Source organism: Dipodomys merriami, unplaced genomic scaffold (genome assembly GCF_024711535.1).
Source record: "Dipodomys merriami isolate MVZ:Mamm:240054 unplaced genomic scaffold, mDipMer1.0.p SCAF_16, whole genome shotgun sequence".
Taxonomy (NCBI): Eukaryota; Metazoa; Chordata; class Mammalia; order Rodentia; family Heteromyidae; genus Dipodomys; species Dipodomys merriami.
The window spans coordinates 17685134-17706964 of NW_027202937.1; the positions used below are offsets into that span (position 1 = coordinate 17685134).

General features: G+C 36.0%; 1 protein-coding gene across 2 annotated transcripts; it reads left to right on the plus strand.

The window, feature by feature from the left end:
* The first annotated feature begins 5329 nt into the window (after positions 1 to 5329).
* On the plus strand, positions 5330 to 14520 carry Prl (prolactin). 2 transcript variants are annotated; one of them, XM_070023475.1, is made up of 5 exons: positions 5330 to 5357; positions 7607 to 7785; positions 9431 to 9538; positions 11930 to 12109; positions 14329 to 14520. In XM_070023475.1, exons 1-5 carry the CDS (start codon positions 5330 to 5332, stop codon positions 14518 to 14520), a joined length of 687 nt encoding a protein of 228 aa, XP_069879576.1. The 2 variants fall into 2 exon arrangements, with proteins under 2 accessions (XP_069879576.1, XP_069879577.1); XM_070023476.1 differs by having other exon boundaries at positions 7610 to 7785.
* Positions 14521 to 21831: the final 7311 nt, after the last annotated feature.

A 21831-nucleotide genomic window follows, 5' to 3' on the forward strand; every position in this document is an offset into this window, starting at 1 on the left:
AATTGATTATACTAGTTCTAAATCACAAAGAAACTTACTTACACAGTCAACCTTCCTCTCACCTTTGATCACAGATATAATTTGCTATTTGTTTTTATAGCTTAATTTTCATTTATTTTATTATAATCAGCAGAAGCCAAATTTTGCTTCAGAGGTTTTCCTCGTCACAGTTCCCCATTATTTAAAAGACTATTGTTATACATTGCATTTGCTTTATGGCCCTATAGCTTTCCAGCAGGACATTTCTTCTTATTTATATGTCCATTTCTTCTATGTTAACCCCAGATTGGAAAAGCTTTGTCCACCAAAGATCACTTTAGATCAGCTCTGAATATGAAAGTATATGTTGCATTAGTAAGACATGTTGCATTTGTTCAACAAATAGGGGGAAGATAAATGGACATGCCACAGCAAAGACATTTTAGACAACTAAATAAATTCATTCAAGTCAATATATTCAAACATTAAGGTATGTAGGCTAGAATTGGAGAATACTCTTTCTGTATTGAGAATGTCTGATATGCTGCTCTGACTCACCAAAAACCCTGAATCCTCCAGGCTGTCCTACCTCCTTACCCAAGACCCTCTAATCTCACCACAATGGAGCAATTAAAGGATTAATGCCTGTAAATTCTGGCCATCTCATGAACTCTGATGAATTTCTAGAGCTTGTAGTTCTGCTTGGGGCTACTTGTGTTAATTACAATTTTAAATTATAAAATTTATGCTTGGAAGTCATAGTTACTTACCAGAAAGAATACCTACCAGATACGTTTGTTAGGCACGGTTCAGAGTTTCATGTCCTCTTAGATAACAAAGATGGATGTTGAATGGATGGGTCTTTGCATTAATTAACAGGTAGGTTAAGAAGCACACCTATATTCATACAGATATTTTAATAAGATGGTGATAAAGATAGATAGTAGATTAGATTAATAGAACAGAAAAAAGATGATAGATAGATAGATAGACAGATACATACATACATACATACATACATACATACATACATACATACATACATACATACATACATACATACATACATAGATCGATCTACTAGTTGGCACTGGATATATCACTCTCAAATTTAGCACTGGTGTATGTCAGGTCTCTTGTCTTTGTCCAAAAATGTATATGGTCCAGAACAAATACATGACAAGAAACTCATAGAGAAAGCTTAAGGAAAGTTCATAAACTAGATCTGATGATACAAATAAAATAGCAGTAAATAAAGAAGAATACAAAGAAACATGGATTACAGAGGATGTTTCCAAATACTTCTACTGTTATTTATTTAAGGAAGAAATATTCTCACAACTCTGCCAATGGATTAAGAAGTTGGATATTGAGGTCACACTTAAAACCCTAGCAATAAACAATGAACATGAGTTGCTAGAGAAAATGTGTCTTAATATACATTAATTTAAATATCTGGATGAATTTACATGGTTACGTTTTACTTGTCCTGGAAACAGTGTCATTTAGTAAGTGCTATTGAGCATTTCTCCAATGCCTCCTCTACATTTTCTTGTATTTGGTATTAGAAATTTTATATATATATATATATATATATATATATATATATTTATATTCTATGTGCTATGTTATTCCAATTTCTGGGTAGTGACTATATGGAATTTTTCAATTAATAAACAATACACCTTTAATAATTTGCAAATTGCAATTAATCAGCTAATTCACTGCTACTGCAAGATTAAAGTTCCTTTGTGGTACATTTACTATGAAGAATTTTAACTTTTACATTCTTTTACCCTTAAATATCCCTTACTATATCTTATAGTAGATACTTCTCAAGTTATGAAATATTTAAAAATATGTAATGTGTCATGAAAGAGGAAAAGTTAAAATAATTCAAGCTCAAAAATTGGTAAATAAAAGAAAACATAAATAGAATACAGGCTTTGTTCATACCATAAATGAAAAACAATTCGATGTCACTTAATGTTCAAAGTTCAACCCCTTTTGTAAAAGATGGCATTTTTCCATTTAGTCTACTAAAAATAACAGAATACTTTAACATCATTTGAGCTATTTATTTGGCTACTTGACAGAAATCAGTTATCAGCTCTCAATTTAATTATGACTGAAAATGGAAAACAAATGAAGCTTTCTAAATAAAAGCAGACAAGTCCACTCTTAATGACCTTCTTTCTTGCTCTAATTTAAGATCACAACTTGGTAAAGAGAGATCTGCCTAGAGCGTGCGCGCGCACACACACACACACACACACACACACACACACACGCACACACACACACACACACACACACATCAAGGGAAAAATCATGACATTGAATAGATAGAAAAAATAGGAGACAACTATGACTTTTCACATAAAATATGTCTTTTGCATTATTTAGATATTTCAATATCCCATTCACAGGAAATGTGGGGGCTGTGAAGCAGCTAGGAAGAATATAATAAATTTCACAGTAAACATGTGACCTCTTGTCAGTCAAATAAATCAATTGTTCCCCACTTGATAAACACAACTGAAATGCTCGGGGATCACCCCTAGCCTGATTATCTACAAAGCTGCAACACCTTTAAATTTTAAGATCAAGTTTCCACTGTCAGTACTATCTTTAATTAGCTTATATTAGTTGGGCAAAGAGGTTACATTGTGATATCTCTACATGTGCATACAACGGATTTGATCAAATTCACCACCATTATTATTGTCCTATCTATCCTTCTGTTATAAACAATCTTATGAGATTATTTTACTTTCATACATGTATGTGAACTACTAGAAATTTATCTGCCCTTTTTCACCCCCTCTTTCATTTTCCCCACCTCACTGGTTTGCATTCCCAAAAAGTCCTCCATGCTACACTCTTGCCATTCTTTTTTTATCATCCAGATTTTGCATATAAGGGAGAATACGCAGTATTTGTCTTTCTCCATTTGTTATATTGTACTTAACATGATTATCATGGCTCCATCCTCTTTCTTGCAATGATATAATTTCATTCTTCTTTATGGATGAATAAACACTCCATTGTATACATATACCACATATTCTTTATCCATTCATCAGCTGGTAGACACAGAGTAGCTATTGTGGATACTGCTGCTACTCAACTACATGTGAAGGCATCCCCACTGTAACAGACTTACATTCTTTTAAGTATCTACCCAATGATGGTGCAGCAGCATCCTAGGGTAGTTCTATTACTAGTTTAACTGAGGAATTTCCATTCTGATTTCTATAGTGGTTGCACTAGTTTACAAGGGTTCCCTTTCCCCACTGCATTCTCACCAGCTTTTTGTTATTTGTGTCTTTGATGATTCTTATTCTGAGATGGAATTTCCATATAGTTTTGTTTTTTATTTCCTTTATGACCAGGGACAATGAGCATTTCTACATTTATTCTTCTCTGAACCTCTTCAGAGTGTGGACTGTCTCATGCTCCCTTCTAATCTTCTGTGTTGCTGCTCTTCTGTCAGTGTCAGCACTTATGGCATAGTTTCTGAGGAGAGACGGGAAATGCATGGCCATGATAAACTTCTCTAACACACAGCTCCAATTTCTTTATCATCAAAGTTCCATCATCTGAAAAAATGATGGACACTAGTATGAGTGCATAGTTCTGACCCCACTTTTAGATCAGTAGAGTCTATGATTCATCATATTTGATGTTTATGATTTTAAAAAATCTAGCCTTCCTTGAAGTTGGGCAGTGTTTCTCAGAGATGTTAGTTTCTGGAGTACTTAGTCAGATAATTGTTGAAGTGCGCATTAGCATTGAGAGCGACAGAAAAGTCAAATGTCATAGGAAGAGATTTTTAAATTACCTCATCCATCAGTCTACTATGAGAGACAATAAAATTGAAATTAAAGGTCACAAGCTGCTTTAGATGCATAGACTTAGAATTAGAGAAAGTCATCAACAACTCCATTCTTATTCATTATAGTCATTTCATTTAGGAAGTCTCCAAAAGGTGAATGAAGTTTTGAGATAATAGAAAATGATTTTTTGTCATCTTACCCAAAAATTGAGCTAAGGTCAAAGAAAGGGAAATTGATCATGAGTTAGTAATGGGTGTCTTTGTAGGGAGTAGAAATAACTGCATAGAATTTGGGGTTCATTACATCATATATTAGAATCTGGGTGAATGATGTGTTCACATCATGTGTGTTAGAAAATGACTGATATTTCTCCAGAGTGATATCTTGGTCATGTCATATATGGGTGGGTACACATGACTACATATTGAATACTTTTAGGAAGGTTGCTTCCTCAAATTCTTCCCATCTCCTCTTGAAAAAACAACCCTTTCTTCATCTACCTTGACTATAAAGGAGTTCTTTCTTTTTTATCCATTGTACTTAGTCCTTTATCCTATTTCTGACCTATTTCTTTATCCAAAAACTAGGGGAACATATACAATTTCATATATATGTTAAAAACAAAAGAGATTATACATAATGTATATATGTATACATATATATTACATAAAATACTATTTATCACCTTTAAATAAATGTAAGGTACCAGTGTCTCACACCTGTAATCATAGATACTCAGGAGGCTGAGATCTGAGGATCATGGTTTGAAGCCAGCTGGGTAGAAAAGTCTTCATGAGACTGTTATCTCCAATTAACCACTCAAAAACCAGAAGTGGTACTGTGGCTCAAGTGGTAGAGTGCTAGCATTGAGCACTAAGGGGATCAGAAACAGCGCCCAAGCCCTGAGTTCAAGCCCCACAAATAACAAAAAAGTAATAGAATGTTCAAAAGCAAAAAAAACAAAAAAAAAAACAAAAAATAGAGCATACCACTCAGAGTGTAGTGGAAACTAAAAATATTAGTTTTTCATTCCTTAATCTATAGCACATGAATTTTGAAATTTAATTCAGTCAACAAATCTTGAATGAGAATTTTATAATTGATAATATATGAGGTTATGTTATAAAGTGCAATGTTCTATATTCAAAGAAACTGCAGAGAAATAATGAATTTTAATATAAATGGCTCCTATAGTTTTGTACATCTTCTAACCCCAACTAGTCTACAGATCTCACCTTCATCATTTCTCTCATTTCCTTTTGCTCTAATTAATCAAAATCTTTCATTTCTGTCCAGTATGTCTTCCTGAATATGAATGAGAAATAAAATACCATTTGATGTTTCAAATTATGGGGGTAATCTCAATGACGGAAATAGATGACTTGGAAGGGAAAGAGAATGCCTGATTAAATATATTCATGAAGGTGTCAAAGGTTTATAAAGCTAATGTCTGTGAGGGAGAAAACAGTAGGTTTTCACTGGTGAAGTGTATTCCTGCAAGGATCCACACCATGGAGAGCAAGGGGTCATCATGCAAAGGTACGTGTAACAATTGGCATTGCATAGATGATCACTCCTGGGGTTGAGGGGAAGTTGTTCTATGAAATTTTAGTTAATAACAAGAGGTATACAGGTGGAGAAGAATTTTCCAATCATTATTCTTGAAAACAATTGCACAAGAGCACAATAGACTCCACCTTGGTTCTTGATTGGAGGACCCTTCCTTCTCCAAGAGACATGCTGTGTGGAAGAAAGTGGGGGTTATGGTTATAAGCTAGGGATCCTGCTAACCATCCTTCATCAACCAGGAGAGCCCCCAGAATAAGAAACAATGCTACTCAAAATGCCAATGATGCTGAGATTGAGAAACTGGACCAGAATAATACCACAAGAGATATGGGGCCAATTTATCAGCAAGAAATTAATATTTTCTGGTTGCTTGATCTCTGTATGAATGGTATAACTAGAATCACGCTGATGAAATTTTCACCTCCGAAGCCATTCTATAGACAATGGTAGCATATGTATCTTACACTACTCTGTCAATTTGACTCTAGCCAGACAACATTTCAAAAGGCAAAAGAGGCTAAGGCTAAGTAATAGCCTTTATTTTCATAGTGACATTTATAAGAAAAATAAGTAACAACCATAAAATTTATTTTGTGAAATGGAAAACAAAAACATTTGTCTGTGTTATCCCATTTTAGACTAAGAAAATCTCACGGATGATAAATGCGCAGGTAACCATTCTCAGAGTTAGAGAATTGCTATCTAACTAAGAATTTCCAAGAACTTCTGGTCCATTTCCCCATCTGCAAAACATTTCATTTGCTTATTTAGATAAAATATCCATTCGCCTACATTACTATAACTTGCACAAAACAGATCTTGTGGATCGTTATGTTTTTAAAATCATTTAAAGTGTATAATGTGAATGATCTCACAACATTTTTTTTATTTTGCAACTAAAATGTTGTGTAGTCATATTGGGCACTAAACAACTTTAACTTGATTTAAATGTTTTGAGTATTTGTGTTAGGTACTTTTTATACATAAATCTTCAACATTACTCTAGCTTTATCTTGGACATTACTAATTACAATTATCAAAGGTTCTGTGGAACTTCATTTCTTGAGACACATGTTTTTATATCAGTAATTCTTTGGAAGCAATGTTATTGGTGTTAAAAACTGATTTTAATTTGGTACTTAGACGTTGTCGCTTTCCTTTTGAGGGTGTAAATTATTGATCTATTAGTTGTGTAACTGTCAATTGCTGAAAAAGCAGCTTGAGAATGAAACTACCACCAATCATTGCCAAAGATTTTTAAAATACATGTTTTATGCAGAAGGAAAAGTGGCTAAAAATCAGGCTTCCTAGGGTTTTGGTTATGCAATTGAAGACAAAGTGTTGTTCTTTGAAAGAACCTCTGCAGACAGAGTTCCCAAGGACTGATTTGGTCCCAGTTATACAGATGAGATGGAGTGTCTGATATGACCAGGTAAAGTTCACAGTCTGGTAATTGTCTTCCTCTCCTTGCTAATAATAGACAGGAAAGGAGACTGCTTGACCTCTCCAAGCCTTCAGTTTCATTGGCATAATGTAATGATAATTACTAAGGGCCAGTCTAATCACATGGTCACTGTATAGCTCAAACTTAAAGAATAAATACTGAAGTTTGGGGCAGAGGGTCAAACAAATGTGAATTTTTTTTAAGTCAGCAAATCTAGGCTACAGCATCTCTTCTACAATAGAATTTTCTCCCTTCTCAACATTAACAATCATGTAATGATGTGTTTATTCTTAGTGGTATGAAATTAAAATAAACGGATGAGCTGGATTGTCCTTGTCACCCAGCATCCAAAATGCAAACATCAAAACTCAAGTTTAAAAATTGCTATCTCTGACCTCTGAAAATCTGGGAAAAAAACGTTCTCAAGACATTAAACCATCTGAAGCAGATGACATAAGCACCCTTGTCCCAGAATTGATTTAAGTTTCAAATGTTTGCAAAGTACAGACGTTCTCCTGGGAGCAGTACTAAAATGCAGGGAGTCTCCTACTTCTCAACCTATCTATCTGTGCAAATATAATTATATATCTAAATTTGCACAGTGGAAGGTGTTGATTTTTTTCACCTTCCCCAGCTATTAAGGTACCAAATTCTGCACCCAAGGGCAGCAGGGGAAAACAAATAAGCTTTTCTTTGCAGAATTATTTTCAATACTCTCAGCGAAATACATCCTCTTACAGTGGTGGGTGGGTGTTTTTAAAAAATTTTATTTCAGCAGGGTCACTCCTGCTGCTGCTGGTGTCAAACATGCTTTTGTGCAAGAATGTGGCCTCTGGGCCCATCTGTCTCAACGGGGCTGTCAGCTGTGAGAAGTATATCAAAGACCTGTTTGACCATGCCGTCATGCAATCTCACTATTACCATGTCCTCTCTACAGAAATGTTCAAAGAATTTGTAAGTATCTCACTACTTGCTTCTTCCCCAAACAATCCTTCATACCATCAACAGGACTGGACTGTGAGAAAACCTCAGGAACCAAATTGCAAAATAATATACTTTCAAATGTAAAAGAAAGCACCTGATAGTGAAAAAGCAGAATATGGAAAGAGGGACAGTCTCATGAAATCTCCAAGATGTTCAAAGAATGGTGGATTTTTGTATTTTACTTAATTCATTTGTCTGGGTTTTTTTTTAAGTTAAATACTAGCATAAAACCTTTGTCTGTGGGGCTGAGGAATATTGATTTCTCATTCTCACTAGGCACTCTACATTTACTGTACGGGAGCTACCCAATAAAGGAGAAATCCACTGCTGTGAATTGGGTGGGTTGAATGGAATTAACCTCCAGTGAAGCCATATCAGAAGGAGGCAAAAAAGCTGTTCCAGGAACCCCAAATGCTGGGGATCATTGTTCAAAGATTTTTAGTGCATAAGTTTATAATTACTGCAGAAACACTGAGATAGAATTGAAAACAGGCTCTCACTTTCTGATGAAGCTGCTTTTAAAGCTGCCATCTCAAGCCAGTTCCTGCCTATAATTCTAGCTACTCAGGAGGCTGAGATCTGAGGATCACAGTGTAAAGCCAGCCTGGGCAGGAAAGTCCATAAGACTCTTATCTCCAATTAATCACCAGAAAACCGGAAGTGGTGCTGTGGTTCAAGTGGTATAGGGCTTGCCTTGAGCTGAAGAGCTCAGGGACAGCGCCCAGGTCCAGATTCAAGCTCCATAACCACCCCCCTCCTCCCCTCCCCCCATACCCCGCCATAAAAAAGCTGCTATCAGTCAAGCATTCCACAGTACATTAGAGTTCAAGTACATCAGTGGATCTCCCAAATGTGGCTCCACTTTTACAAAAAAAAAAAAAATCATTAACTCCTTTTAACCTCTTATTATTTTCATTCCTCATTTTTTGACTAGCTATCTTTTGTCTTTCAAATCTTCCTAGTAATGTCCTTTCATTTTTCACAGCTTTTGCTAAGTTTTTAGTTTTAAATAATAAAATTTAGTCTCTGCAATTTTTCTGTTTTGAGTATGTTCAATTGCTAATACTTTTTTTTATAAACTTATACTCTTTTGTTGATGACTTCTTTGGTAACAAGTGACAAAAGTGTATTCAGAATTTATGATGAGTGTGTGAAGGTATAGGTGTGTAGGTTCCCAGGCATTTGAAAGAGAAATTATAACTCTATCGTGATTATCTCAAGTGAGTTTGGGACCAAAGAAATAAAGTTATGCAGTATGGCAATTTCTTCATCTACTATAGGGAGACTTAATATTTTGTAGATTGGCTATTCTTAGTGTTTTTATTTTTCCCCAAATAGAAGCTTGTAGAAGGGTGATAGGAAGGTTAGGACAAAAGGGAATGGTGAAGAAGAAAGGTAGTTGGGAGGTCAGAAAAATAAAACGATATTACAGAACAAATGGGGGGCAGGGAAGTAGGTAGAAGGGTTATTTTCTCAAGTCCTTATTTTCATTTTTGTGCAGTTCTTCGGTATTTTTTTAAACGGCACACTTATCAAATGTATTAACTTTCTTGTGATGAATTCATTTATTCAATTCCCAAATGCCAATGCATTGGATTTTCTCCATCATTTCCAGGATAGACGATATACTCAGGGCCGAGAGTTATTTATCAAGACCTTCAACGGCTGCCACACTTCTTCCCTCCCGACTCCAGAAGACAAGGAGCAAGCTCAACAGACCCATGTAAGTCCTTAGCCCATGTTTGCCATCAGCACAACTGATATAGAACCCTGCCCTTGCAGTGCTGTGGCTACCAGAGACACCATAGTCAGTATAGCTATCATACATGCAGAGAAAGATGAAGAACATGTAAGCCATCACAGAAAAAATAGACTGTAGATAGCTGGTATAATTATAAGAAAAATCAAACACAAAGTAAGATGCTAGCAGATCTGGCAGATGACATGCTTTTTCATGAGTTCTGTACATCTAGGATTGCAGAGAATAGTCTGAAGGAAGATTGAAGTAAATTGTGTGTACCTGATACATACATAATATGTACATATGAAAAGGATGCAAATGCAAATTTATTACATATTATGAATAATCATTCCATTGGCAGTATTTAACATTAATGAGCACTCTTTGCTGGAGCTCAAGACTCTCCTTGTTTTATTTCTTTTTTTCCTATAATTATTGCTTTCTTCCTGGACTCCTCTGCCTTTTCCTGTGTCATAACTGAACGTCTCCCTAACAAAGAGGTCCTGGAAAATATTATATCACATATTTCAAAAATGTATCTCTGCTTTCTGGTTTGATAAATGTGTGTGTATTTCTTCTCTCTCATAACAACAAAGTCTCTCCCGATTCTCTCATATAACCACTCTTAACATTACATATACAAACATATATATATATATATATATATATACGTGTATAAAATAATTTTATTAGTGGTACCACCAACAAACTCTCTCTTAGTGCATTAATAATTAAGATGATAAGAGAAAGCAAAAGTAGAGAAAGAGGACAAAGACAGCATTTGTTGTGACATACCACAGTGCAAGCATTTCACTAAGCTCTCTATGAACATTACTTTATGGACTCCTATAAAACTTCCCTAAAGTGAGGTAGTGTTAATACACTTTTTGAGATAGCAAAACTGAGGCTCAGAGTTCAGAGTAATCACAGATTTGCAAATAAGTTTGAACTGGATTTCCCATTTCAAAGTCCTCACTTGTAGTCATTATGCCAAAGAGCTTTCAGCAAATATACTGCCATTCACTACTTGGTCTGTACCTCTATAAACTCTTTTATTTTTCTCCTCTCCTTTTCCATATTTCTATTATTCCAATATCCCCTGGATTCTTCTCTAACCTTTGTTTTCATTATGACTCAAGTAGCAAACAATCAATGCAACGAGTATTTTAAATCAAAGGTGTCTTTTATGTGTGATCTTAGAGAAAGCATAAATTGGAGATAGGGGTCAAAACTCCTTTGTGACCTACACTGATGCTTGTTATTAAGGACAATTCTATGTCTTTTTATTCACTTGTAGATATCAACAAAACAGAATGCTCTGCTAGATGTATGAGGCAGAGAGGCAGATAGATAGAAGCACCCTAAGGAATGTCATGTGGTCTTCATTCTCTGTTCCAGTAACCTAAAATTAACGTTAAAAAAATATCACAGACAAGAGCTAACTTAGCAGTGTGAAGGAATCCCTGGGTGTAAATGGTTAGGGCCACTGGCCATTGACACTGCTTCAATCTCTTCTCTGAGTCCAATCTCAGCCACCTACTGAGTTCCAAACAAACTTTGTTTTCTCATCAACTAGCAAAACAATAAAATAGGAAAGAATGTACTCAGTGGAAAGATGGTATCATGTCAAAGGGGAAAACCCGATTTTATCAGTTAGAGCTCTCATTTTAAAAATTAGTTATTTAAATAAGCCAGCTGTCTCTTTTTAAAAAAAAATAAATTTTATTGTGAAGGTGATATACAGAGGGTTTACAGTTACATGAGTCAGGTAATGAGACATGCCCTTTTGAGCAGTGTCATCCCTTCCCTCATTCTCTCCCACTTTTCCCCTCACAGCTGCTCTCCTCCCAAAGTTGTATAGTTCATTTCAAACATAGTATCTAGTGGCTTTAACTGCTGAATTGTTTCACCCTTTGTCCCACCATTTCTGTGTTTCCCCTTCCCCTCTCCAAATTAGATAAATTTATATATAAGACAAAAGGTACAGAAATCAAAAACAGCAACAGAAGTGAATAAATCAAAGAAAAAAAAGAAGAAAAGGAAAGATTTTTTTTAAGCACCAAAAGTATAATTAAAAAAAAACTCTTACTTCCATTTCTTTGAGTTCATTTTAAGAAGTATGATCTTATGCACAAAGCTATTCAGCAATGACTAGGGCCACTGGCTGAGACTTTAGGATTCTAAAGTCTCCTAACAAACTCCTACCAAAAATGTTAACGTGTAAACAGGTTAAAATAAAATTAATTAATGAATTAAAATAAGGAAAAATAAAGAGCTATTCTAGTACAGCTTCCTCTCCAGGCAAAAATCATAGGTAACTAAACCTGTGGTATTTTGCTTATATTAACGTGATTGTTCACTTTGGTTGCTCAGTCCGAAGACCTTCTGAACTTGATACACAGCATATTGCTCTCCTGGAATGACCCTCTGTACCACCTAGTGTCAGAGGTAGAGGGAATGCAAGAAGCCCCAGGTGCAATCCTATCAAGGGCCATAGAGATTGAGGATCAAAATAGAAGACTCATAGAGGGCATGGAAAAGATAGTCAGCCAGGTGAGTGCTGTCCTGATTCTTTGTTGCTGTTTTATGTGTTTCTTTTTGTTTCCGTTGTTTTGATTTCTTATTAATAAGAATTAAAAAAATTTAAAATACTTCTCTTTGCAAGCACAATGGCATCCTGTGTGGTTGACTGCTATTAAATAAGGGAAGAGCTTAGTGTTCATGCTGAGAGATCCCAACATGCACGAATTTTAGCTTTCCACTTCCGTCACTGACAAGTATCGCTTTTCTTACACTGTCTACAAATCCACCAAAGGCTGGATTCTTCCTGAAGATGGGTGGTTAAATATTTCCCAGAGAAAGAAAAAACAGAAAATAATATTTACAAGACAAATGCTTTCTTCCAAGTATCCCCCAGATATACACATTGAAATTCTAGTTTGACTCTTTCTCCTTTCTACTCACCCCAGAGGATTAGAGTGGGGAGAGAAAAAAAAAAGAGGAAATCAAAATCAGTTTGGACAGTCTGTCTTTCAGCCCCTCACAGCCACTGTCACCCGGCCACCCAGGGGAGAATGAAAAGATGAGCACATGACATCAGTGCTATTCCACAATCAGTAGATTTTCAGAGAACCACAAAAGAAGGGAGTATCTTTTCTGGAATGTTCCTTATTTCACAATTCCTAGACATTAGTTCATCCTAAATTTTGTTTGGCTTTGGCTTTCAAAATCAAAACTCATGTCATTGTGTTTAATAGCCTCAAATAGTCTGTCGTATCAGATCAAATTAGTGTTTTCAGTATGTATCTCCATTCTGATAGGATCGTTTCAACATTAGCAATGATAACAGCTAAGTAGTTTTCTGAAATTTCTCAGAAATAATGTACCATCTAAAGAAAAATGTATGGTTATAGAAATAATAACAAGCAATTTTATGCTTCTTTTTGTGTGCTAAGTACACATTATCATGTGTCATTTTTGTCATTTTCATGGGAGAAGAACACAAATCTGAGCAAAAAACACAAGTACAAAGAACATATTAACCCTGGAATATATGAAATGAACACCTTGATGTTCAAATTATTTGCTTCATTACTGGAAGCCTAGTTCTTAGTGTCACTAATATGTCCCATACTACTTCATTTTCTGTTCCTCTTAATACAACCATCCATTTAGTTATTGTTGCTTGTAACATTGCACCTTGCACAGTAAATTTTCTCTTAAAGCTCCAGTACAAAAGATAAAAAACATTTCAGCTAGACAACACATCCATATCCACACATACACACACACTTTAAATTCTAATAGAAAATCCTGGGTATGTATGTGTATACACATTCATATTCCTATTCTGTAGGATAAATCTCAGCAGATCAAACTCTACAATTATACCAGACTTTACCTAGTAACTCTGTGAAGCAGCTGACCTCCTTACATATACCAAGATGATTAATTATCCTCAAAGATCTCTAGAGAGTCTCGGTTACAAAGGCCAGTAGAGTATGGAATACATACATTCCCCCTTATTCGTGCTCTTCAGCAATATTTGTGTAATCATAGTCATGCCTCCAACTCTAGCACACAGCTTTCGCCACTGAGGGGGAATTCTGACAACATTCTTTTTTTCATGGGTGCTTTGCCCACTATAGCCTACCTTATAGAACTCCAAAGACAGCAGCTGTTCATCGTAGAAATTCCTAAGGCATCTTTCCTGGGTAGAACAAAGGACTAGTGACTACTTCAGCAGATCTCAGTCAGCCATCATTAGATCATCTGCCTCTTAAAGCACCCTACACAACCTTCATTATTTCTAAGGGTTTGGTACAAACATTATATGGATAATAGGTCCAGTTCAAAACAAGATTAAGCATAATGAACTATCAGATGACATAAGGTGCCCAGGGCACATCAGGAACACAGCTCAGTAAATGTAAAAACCTTCTCAAATAAGAGAATGGACCCTAGTTTCCTCCATTACCCCTTGATCAAACCCAGTCCATTTTCAAGTAGCAAATTCCCAGTTCCCCATGGATTCACTTCTACAAGAACATACTTCACTGGTGCTCTCTTACCTAACAGAAAAACCTGTGTCCTGCTTCTGGTAGTCATCTATCAGATGACTAATAGATTTGCGATATGTTGGCCCAGATACACCAAAGCCGTACCTTGGGCTCAAGTTTTCCCCTCCTATATTTTCTCTAAATCTTAACAATTCAGAGGAGCAAGGATAAGGAAATACTAATGATACAAATAACTATCTTTTTGATCATTAGGTTTATCCTGGAGCCAAAGAAAATCATGTCTACTCTGTCTGGTCTGGACTTTCATCCCTGCGGATGGCTGATGAAGAGGCCCGCATTTCTGCTTTCTATAACCTGCTCCATTGCCTGCGCAGGGATTCACATAAGATTGACAATTTCCTCAAGATCCTGAAGTGCCGAATCGCCTATAACAACAACTGCTAAGCTCACATCCACCCCTTCTATTTTGCAGATGGTTCTTAATGATCCATCCCTTGGCAAGCTTCTTTTTAGTTTTATAGCTGTTTAATGCATGCTTGGGTATCATGGGTTTCTTCTTAAAAAATAAAAATTGATTCTTTAGAAATATCAAAAATCGACAAGTCCAATTTGTTAACATTTCTTTGTTTCTTTCAATCAAGTAAATTCTAGAGAATATGTATGACTACCTATCAAACCTTACCATGACAAGGAACAGAAGCTAGGATTATAAATAAAGACAACTAACCATTTATGTTAACCACAGCAAGCTAAAGTGGATCAAGTCATGAGAACCAAAAACAAACATTTAATTACTGATTATCATTCTAGCCATGGTACCAAAAAAAGATTGAATCCTCTGGTATCTTTTGGAAAGCGGGATACATTCTGAGTTAACTTTCTCAGTGACAGGCAATATAAGTACTAGTCAATAGTACTGCTCTTAAAGTAACATCAGATTTGCTAGAAAGTCTAAAAAACAGGCTACAAATATGTAGACTTTAGGAGAAGTTCTCTACAGTTGTGTTCCAACTGAATTTCCAACTCCATAGCATTACAATGGACATACTTCTACAATGGACATATTTCTAGTGTCTAATATTCTAGTCTTATGTCCTAGTCACTCTGGGTTTATCATGCCCTTTTCTACCAAGTTTTAACTCTATCTCAGATACAGTTTGTATACTGTTTTCCACTGGCTTAAGGGACATAGCAGGGGAAGCAAATATAATCAGTTGCTCACAATGTTTTTCCCCCTTCCTTCTTCAGTATCTCTGTTGTTTTGACTATGTCAGAATGGATTAAGAAAAATGTAAAAGTTCTGACATCATTGACCTCTAAGGTGCTACCATATACATCTCATTGCTGCTAGGAACTCAACTTGAAGTCCCTTTGAGTGGGAGGCATCTCTTTTGTGGGGCACACTTGTGATTTTCTTCAAGATGCCCACCAGGATGATTACCTCACTATGTAGTGTCTGCATCAAGAGAAATGCCCTTGTTTGATTTTCCCATCCATCCCACTGCTCTACCATCTGTTATATTGTTTCAACTGTCTACTGCTGCTGGTGTCCTCACATTGAAGGCATCTTTTTATTTTAATGGCTCAAATTCAGGTATCTACAGTTAACTCACAGTAAACTCGGACAAGGTAGATTCTCCAAGCAGTGATAATGAATGGCAATACTACTGCATCACAGCTGAGCCCTTCCTTGAGTCTCCATAAATTCTCTTCTCTGCTACATTTAGGCATAAAATGAATCCGAAGTAGAATCTATTGCCAGACACTTAACTTCAGAATGAGGTGCCAGTCTTCCTTTCTCTATCAACAATTAACCTAGAGAAGCAGCCTGAGAGGTATTTTCAATGAGGCCATTGAATTCAAATCCCCCTGCCCCTTGCACCCAGAATGAATCATTCTGAGAATTGCTTGTATGATGATGGCTCAGTTTCTTCACCTGCCATAAACAAAGTAGGATGGGGCTTATTTCACTTTCAGTTCTTAGAAGATAGTGAGATTTCTAGGCTATTTTTGAAGGATGGGGCTTATTTCACGGTCAGTTCTTGGAAGATAGTGAGATTTCTAGGCTATTTTTGAAGGATGGTTAGGATTAAGTAGGGATTTCTAGATGGTAGGAGCCATCCCATTCAAAACCATGGTAGACAAAAAATTAAAAAGAAAAACAAAACAGGAGGTGGAATGAGAGGAAAGGAAGAGGGAGAGAGTAAAGGAGAGAAGGAAGAAAAGACAAAAAACTGAGTGAAGGAGTGGTTGTAAATTGACAAAAATACTTTTAAAATACATAATTGGGTGAAAACATACATCAACTTAATTATTAGACCCTAAAAGCAAATAGTATACCTGGCACTCCATACACCTCCCTTTTCTCTTTTTCTGTAGTGACATTTTTATTTATATTCTGAATACCTTTTGCCCTTGTCAATTGAGTTGCTATTAGAGCTTTTGAGAGAAGCAAACCATGGCACCAGTAGGTTGCAATTCAAGGAAATCTTCTCATATATAAATATATATATATATAATTTTTCCATACTAATAGGAATATTGTCCAGTAAAACCAGACTCTTTCTTCATAGGAAGGGCTGACTATCTGAATACTGCTCTTGCCTCTGTTTTGATCCTAACCTTCAGCATACAACAAAATACCCTGCCCCAAACCAAACTATCACCCCTCTCTTTCTCCTGAATGGATACAAAACATCAGCTTTCTTGCTCAGATTTCAGCCCTTTTTCTTGTGAAAGGCAGGTGTGTATGGAGAAAACTGTTTCTAAGTTCTTTATTAATGAAAATTTCTAATACTATTGAGTTTCCCACTAAACTTCCTACCTATTAATTACTAGATATTTGCAACAAAAATGGTATTTATGAGGAGTGAAGTTTAACAATAAATTACAATGCAATGGTATAAAATGTAAGGGCACTGTTTGCTGGGCATCAGCGGCTGAAACCTGTAATTCTAGCTACTTAGGCTAAGATCTGAGGACCACAGTCTGAAGCCACCATGGGCAGGAAAGTCCATGTGATTCTTATCTCCAAATAACCATCAAAGAGCCAAAAGTGGAGCTATGGCTCAAGTAGTAGAGTGCTAGACTTGAGTAAAATACCTAAGGGATGGTGCTAAGCCTTGAGTTCAAGCCTCAGTACTGGCACAGAAAGAAAAGAAAAAGCAAGCAAGCAAAAGGAAGGAAGGAAGGAAGGTTGGGAGGAAGGAAGGAAGGTTGGGAGGAAGGAAGGAAGGAAGGAAGGAAGGAAGGAAGGAAGGAAGGAAGGAAGGAAGGAAGGAAGGAAGGAAGGGAAGAAAGACATCAATCCATTTGCAATGTCATGTACTTCTCTCTTAAAAGGACTTTATTTCAAGCAGAAATTTATGACTTCTAGTAAATCACCAAGTGGGTGATAGAGTGACACACACACTGAGCATGTAGTTTGCAGAAAAGATTGAACAGAACCATAGGTGTTTTAGAGAGTCAGCAAGGGATAGTGAAAAAGAGATGTTTGATAATATAATAAGCACTCCTTTTCAACCACAGAGAAGTCTACTTTCTTCTTCTATGGATTTCCACATAAGATTACATTTGAGCAATGGTCCTACTAGGACAAGAATAACAACAGTGGTTCAAAACAGAAAGAAACCAACCCCAGAAACTTACTGATTCTCAGATTAGTAAATCATATGTGTTCAGCTCTGGTAGGATGAAGAAAAAGGAAAAAAAACATCTGTCCTTTAGGAATTTGATTGGAAGTTGTGAGAGCTGCATAAATATGCAAATTACTATAATTATGCTAGGAAAAGGTTGGTTTAGAAGCCATCACCATTAAGAACTACTAAATCTCCAAACTCATAGGTCAGCCCAGGACTCCATTACTGGACATTTCACTAATATTTAGTTAGCTATCATGTACTCAGGCACTGTGCAGTTGTTTGGTTTACATTAATAACCAAAGCAGAGACCCTTTGACATCATGGAACAGCCAATTTTTCTCCATTAAATTATACAAATATGATTCTGTGTGTATGTGTGTGTCTGTCCCTCCTCTCTCTCTTCTCTTCTCTTCTCTTCTCTCCTCTTTGCTCTCCTCTCCTCTCTCTCTCTCTCTCTCTCTCTCTCTCTCTCTCTCTCTCTCTCTCTCTCTCTCTCTCTCTCTCTCTCTCTCTCTCTCTTTCTCTTCAACCTCCCCTCCCAAATCCAACTTCATTTTAAGCCAGATTTCTTCTTCTGTGGCAAAATTTTATTTTTTTTCTCTGAGACTTTAAGAGTGATGTATGTTCTTCAACCCCATCCAAACACACACACACACACACACACACACACACACACACACACACACACACACACACACACACACACACACACACACGTAGAGGGAATCTTAGAACTCAACTAGATCTCTCTCCAGTTTTACAGATAAATCCAAGAATGATAGTCTCTTATCTATACTCATAAAACTAGTTGCTAAAAATAGAAATAAAACCTAATCTTCCTAATTTCATTCAAAAGTGCAATCTAACTGACCAAAAAACTAGCAAAACTCTTTTTTTTCCAGTAGCAAATAGGTACTGAGCAAGTAGCATTGCAAATCTTGCTCTTCATGTTAAATCTAGGAATCTCATTAGGCTATAAGCACATTTGATTTATGCTTTAGAGGTAAAATTGTAATACCCAAGTAAATGTCATTGTTGAGCAGCCTGAAGGTAAGAATTCAACTAGAGATACTGAATGAAAAAAAAATTAAGTCACTTTTTTTGCCATGGTTACATGCAGCCTAGCAAATATCACCTTTTAAAAATTACAGCAGAAACTGACTAGTTTAGATATATTTTCAAAAGCATTGCTAATTTTATTCATATTTTATAGTAGTTATATTCCAGTGCTTTACTTCCAAGAAAATACTAAGATCACAGAATTTCTGTTTCATGAATAATCCCCTTCCAGGTTACATGATTACCAGCAAAATTCCCTCAGTCAAGATCCTATTTCATCCACAAACTCCACCAAATACCATATCCCATGTCAATACTTCTACTTGTCTGTCCCAAATGTGTTTTCAAACTATTTTATTTGGAAACTAAAGTGTCTATGGAGACAACATTTCAGAACTATCTGCTTTCCTCTGGGCTTTGTGCCTATATTTATAGGTGTCACTTATATCTGACCTTACAGGAGAAAATGTACTGTTTAATGGTAATATTTTTTCTCTTGATCTCTATTTGTTTAACTGTGATGGAAAAAATGAGAAAATGTGAACAGTAGAGTTGGACATACTATAGAGTTCATTTTTGGGGCGGGGAGAGAGGGATGACAGCAGACCTACATATTCTCTTGATAGTGGCCTATGGGACAAACTCACTGCTTCCATTTGCTTTCCACTTAGGCTAAGATTTCAAGGAGAATATTTCTCTAAAGAGACATTAAGGTTCACAAGGACCATACAGAGATTAAAGCAGAGGCCAACAGCAGGGTGACACCATGCTATTGGTATATTCATATTGGATATAATCTCATCAATTTCCAAGTCCCATATACCATCATGAAGGAGGAAGCATAGAAGTGCCATGACAATTGGGAGGTGGTGTATATACACAAGGGAATCCTACGCTTCCATCAGAAAGAATGGCCTGGCCCCACTCATAAGGAAATGGAAAACCTTGGACAGAAACATACTAAGTGAAATAAGCCAGACCCACAGAAACATAGGCTTCATGGTTTCCCTCATTTGTAATAATTAGTATATGCCTAGGATAGTCATAGCAGAGGATCACAATAGCCCAATAGCTATGTACATATGACCACATAAAATGATGCTAATGGAAATGATCACCATATGAAAACAGAGGGTTTTTTTTGTTTGTGTTAGCGTATTGTTTGCAGTTATTTCTTTTTTCTTTCATTTTTTTCCTCCTCTGGTTTATTCTCTATGATCACTGTTTCTGATTTCAGTACTCTTTGTCTTGTTTATCTGATTTGGGGAATCACAGAAACAGTGGGACAAAGGGTGAACCAATGCAACAACAGTACTCACTGGACACTATGTTGGAAATGAACTTTACAACTTGGGGGGAAGGGGCTTGGGGAGGAGGGAAAGCAGGAGAAAATGAGGAAGGGGGTATCTAATGTTTGAAAAGAAATGTACTCATTAACTTACTTGAGTAACTGTAACCCCTCCGTATATCACCTTTATAATAAAATAATTTTTTAAATGAGATATAAAATGATCACAGCACTCACCATGTAGAATGCAGTTAAGGAGCATGCTGATTTAATGAAATATGTATTTGACTTTCTGAACATAAAGTATCTATATTGATTATTCAACTACCCACCTTGGTGCTATTCCAAATAGATAGAATTCTCAATATTGATGAGCATATGACCATATAAAATGATTCTTATCAAAATGAACTCCAAAAAATGGAAATAAGAGGTTTTCTTTTACTGTACCATTTATTTACATAACTATAAGCCCTCTGTATATCACCTTTAAAAAAATTGTAAAAGAAAATACAGAATAGAGAATACATAGCTTTTTTTTTTCGGTTGTGGGACCTGAACTCTGGGCCTAGGCGCTGTCCCTCAGCTCTTCAGCTCAAGGCTAGAGCTCTACCACTTGAGCCACAGACCCACTTCCGGTTTTTTTCTGCTTATGTGGTGCTGAGGAACTGAACCCAGGACCTCATGATGCGAGGCAAGCACTCTATTACTGAGCCACCTTCCCAGCCCCAATACATAGTTTTATTAAGAAAAATATCCCATGAGACCTAAAAAGAAGAGTACTCTGGGGAAACAGGAATCTGCAGAGGACAGGAAGATACAAGAGAAGAATCTCATCTCATCTGCTTCATGCAATGAACTAGATCCAGGGCTGTGCTTAGGGAGGGAAACAAGGATGTACTTCCTGATTTAATCCTTCTATCCAAGCTGGGCCAGAACTCAAAGACTACCATTAAGTAGTCTACCATTTTTCTGTTTGAAAAACAATGAAGTAAACTTCTGTGAACAGACACCTGAACCTAACAATCTAACCACCAGTCCTATAATAAATTCATTGAAAATGATTTAAACACTGGCTTTTGGAGCAAAGTCTTACCTAAGCAAGAGACTTCCTACATAGAGACAAACAGAAAATAGTAGCTGATAAAAGCATTTTCTGTTTTCTTAAAAGTTCTATAAAGTTGTAGAAAGAGATAAGTGAAACACTGAAACTAATTTGAGACCTAAAACCAGGCTAGTAAAATATTATATATAAAATAGAGTATTTTGTTATGCTTCTGCAAAATCATTTTAGCTCTTTAAAGTGATACTTTAACAGAGGCTTTTGTTGTATTAATTTAAATCTCACTATCCAATAATGCTATGTTCACAATTATAGTTGAATTTTTGTAGCCCATTAATTTTTCTTATTGTTAGATTGTAAAGTTATTGAACTAAATCTTCACAAATAAATTGTTTGAATGAGTTAAGCATTTAAAATATGATTAGTGCCTCTAATTTTGATGATAACATTCTTATTACTAAAATTCATAATGACATTATTCATCATGACAACCAAGTTACTAATTTTCCAAGTTAAAAATACTCTGGATGCTGGGATCACCTCTTCTAGGTATGACTTGTTTATTCACATATTTACCATGTGCTTCCCCTGGTTTCAGAAAAAGGTCTGTAAATGTAGTCACATCATATAAAGTATCACTGTATCTCAAGACCTTAGAATAGTACAAGAAACAGAGAGCTTTTTGAAGAAATGAATGAGAGGTA

Coding starts and splice junctions, on each gene's coding strand:
- Prl (XM_070023475.1), top strand. CDS start 5,330: ATGGAGAGCAAGGGGTCATCATGCAAAG. Junction 5,358..7,606: donor CAAGGGGTCATCATGCAAAG/GTACGTGTAACA, acceptor ATTTTATTTCAG/CAGGGTCACTCCTGCTGCTG. Junction 9,539..11,929: donor AGCAAGCTCAACAGACCCAT/GTAAGTCCTTAG, acceptor TTGGTTGCTCAG/TCCGAAGACCTTCTGAACTT.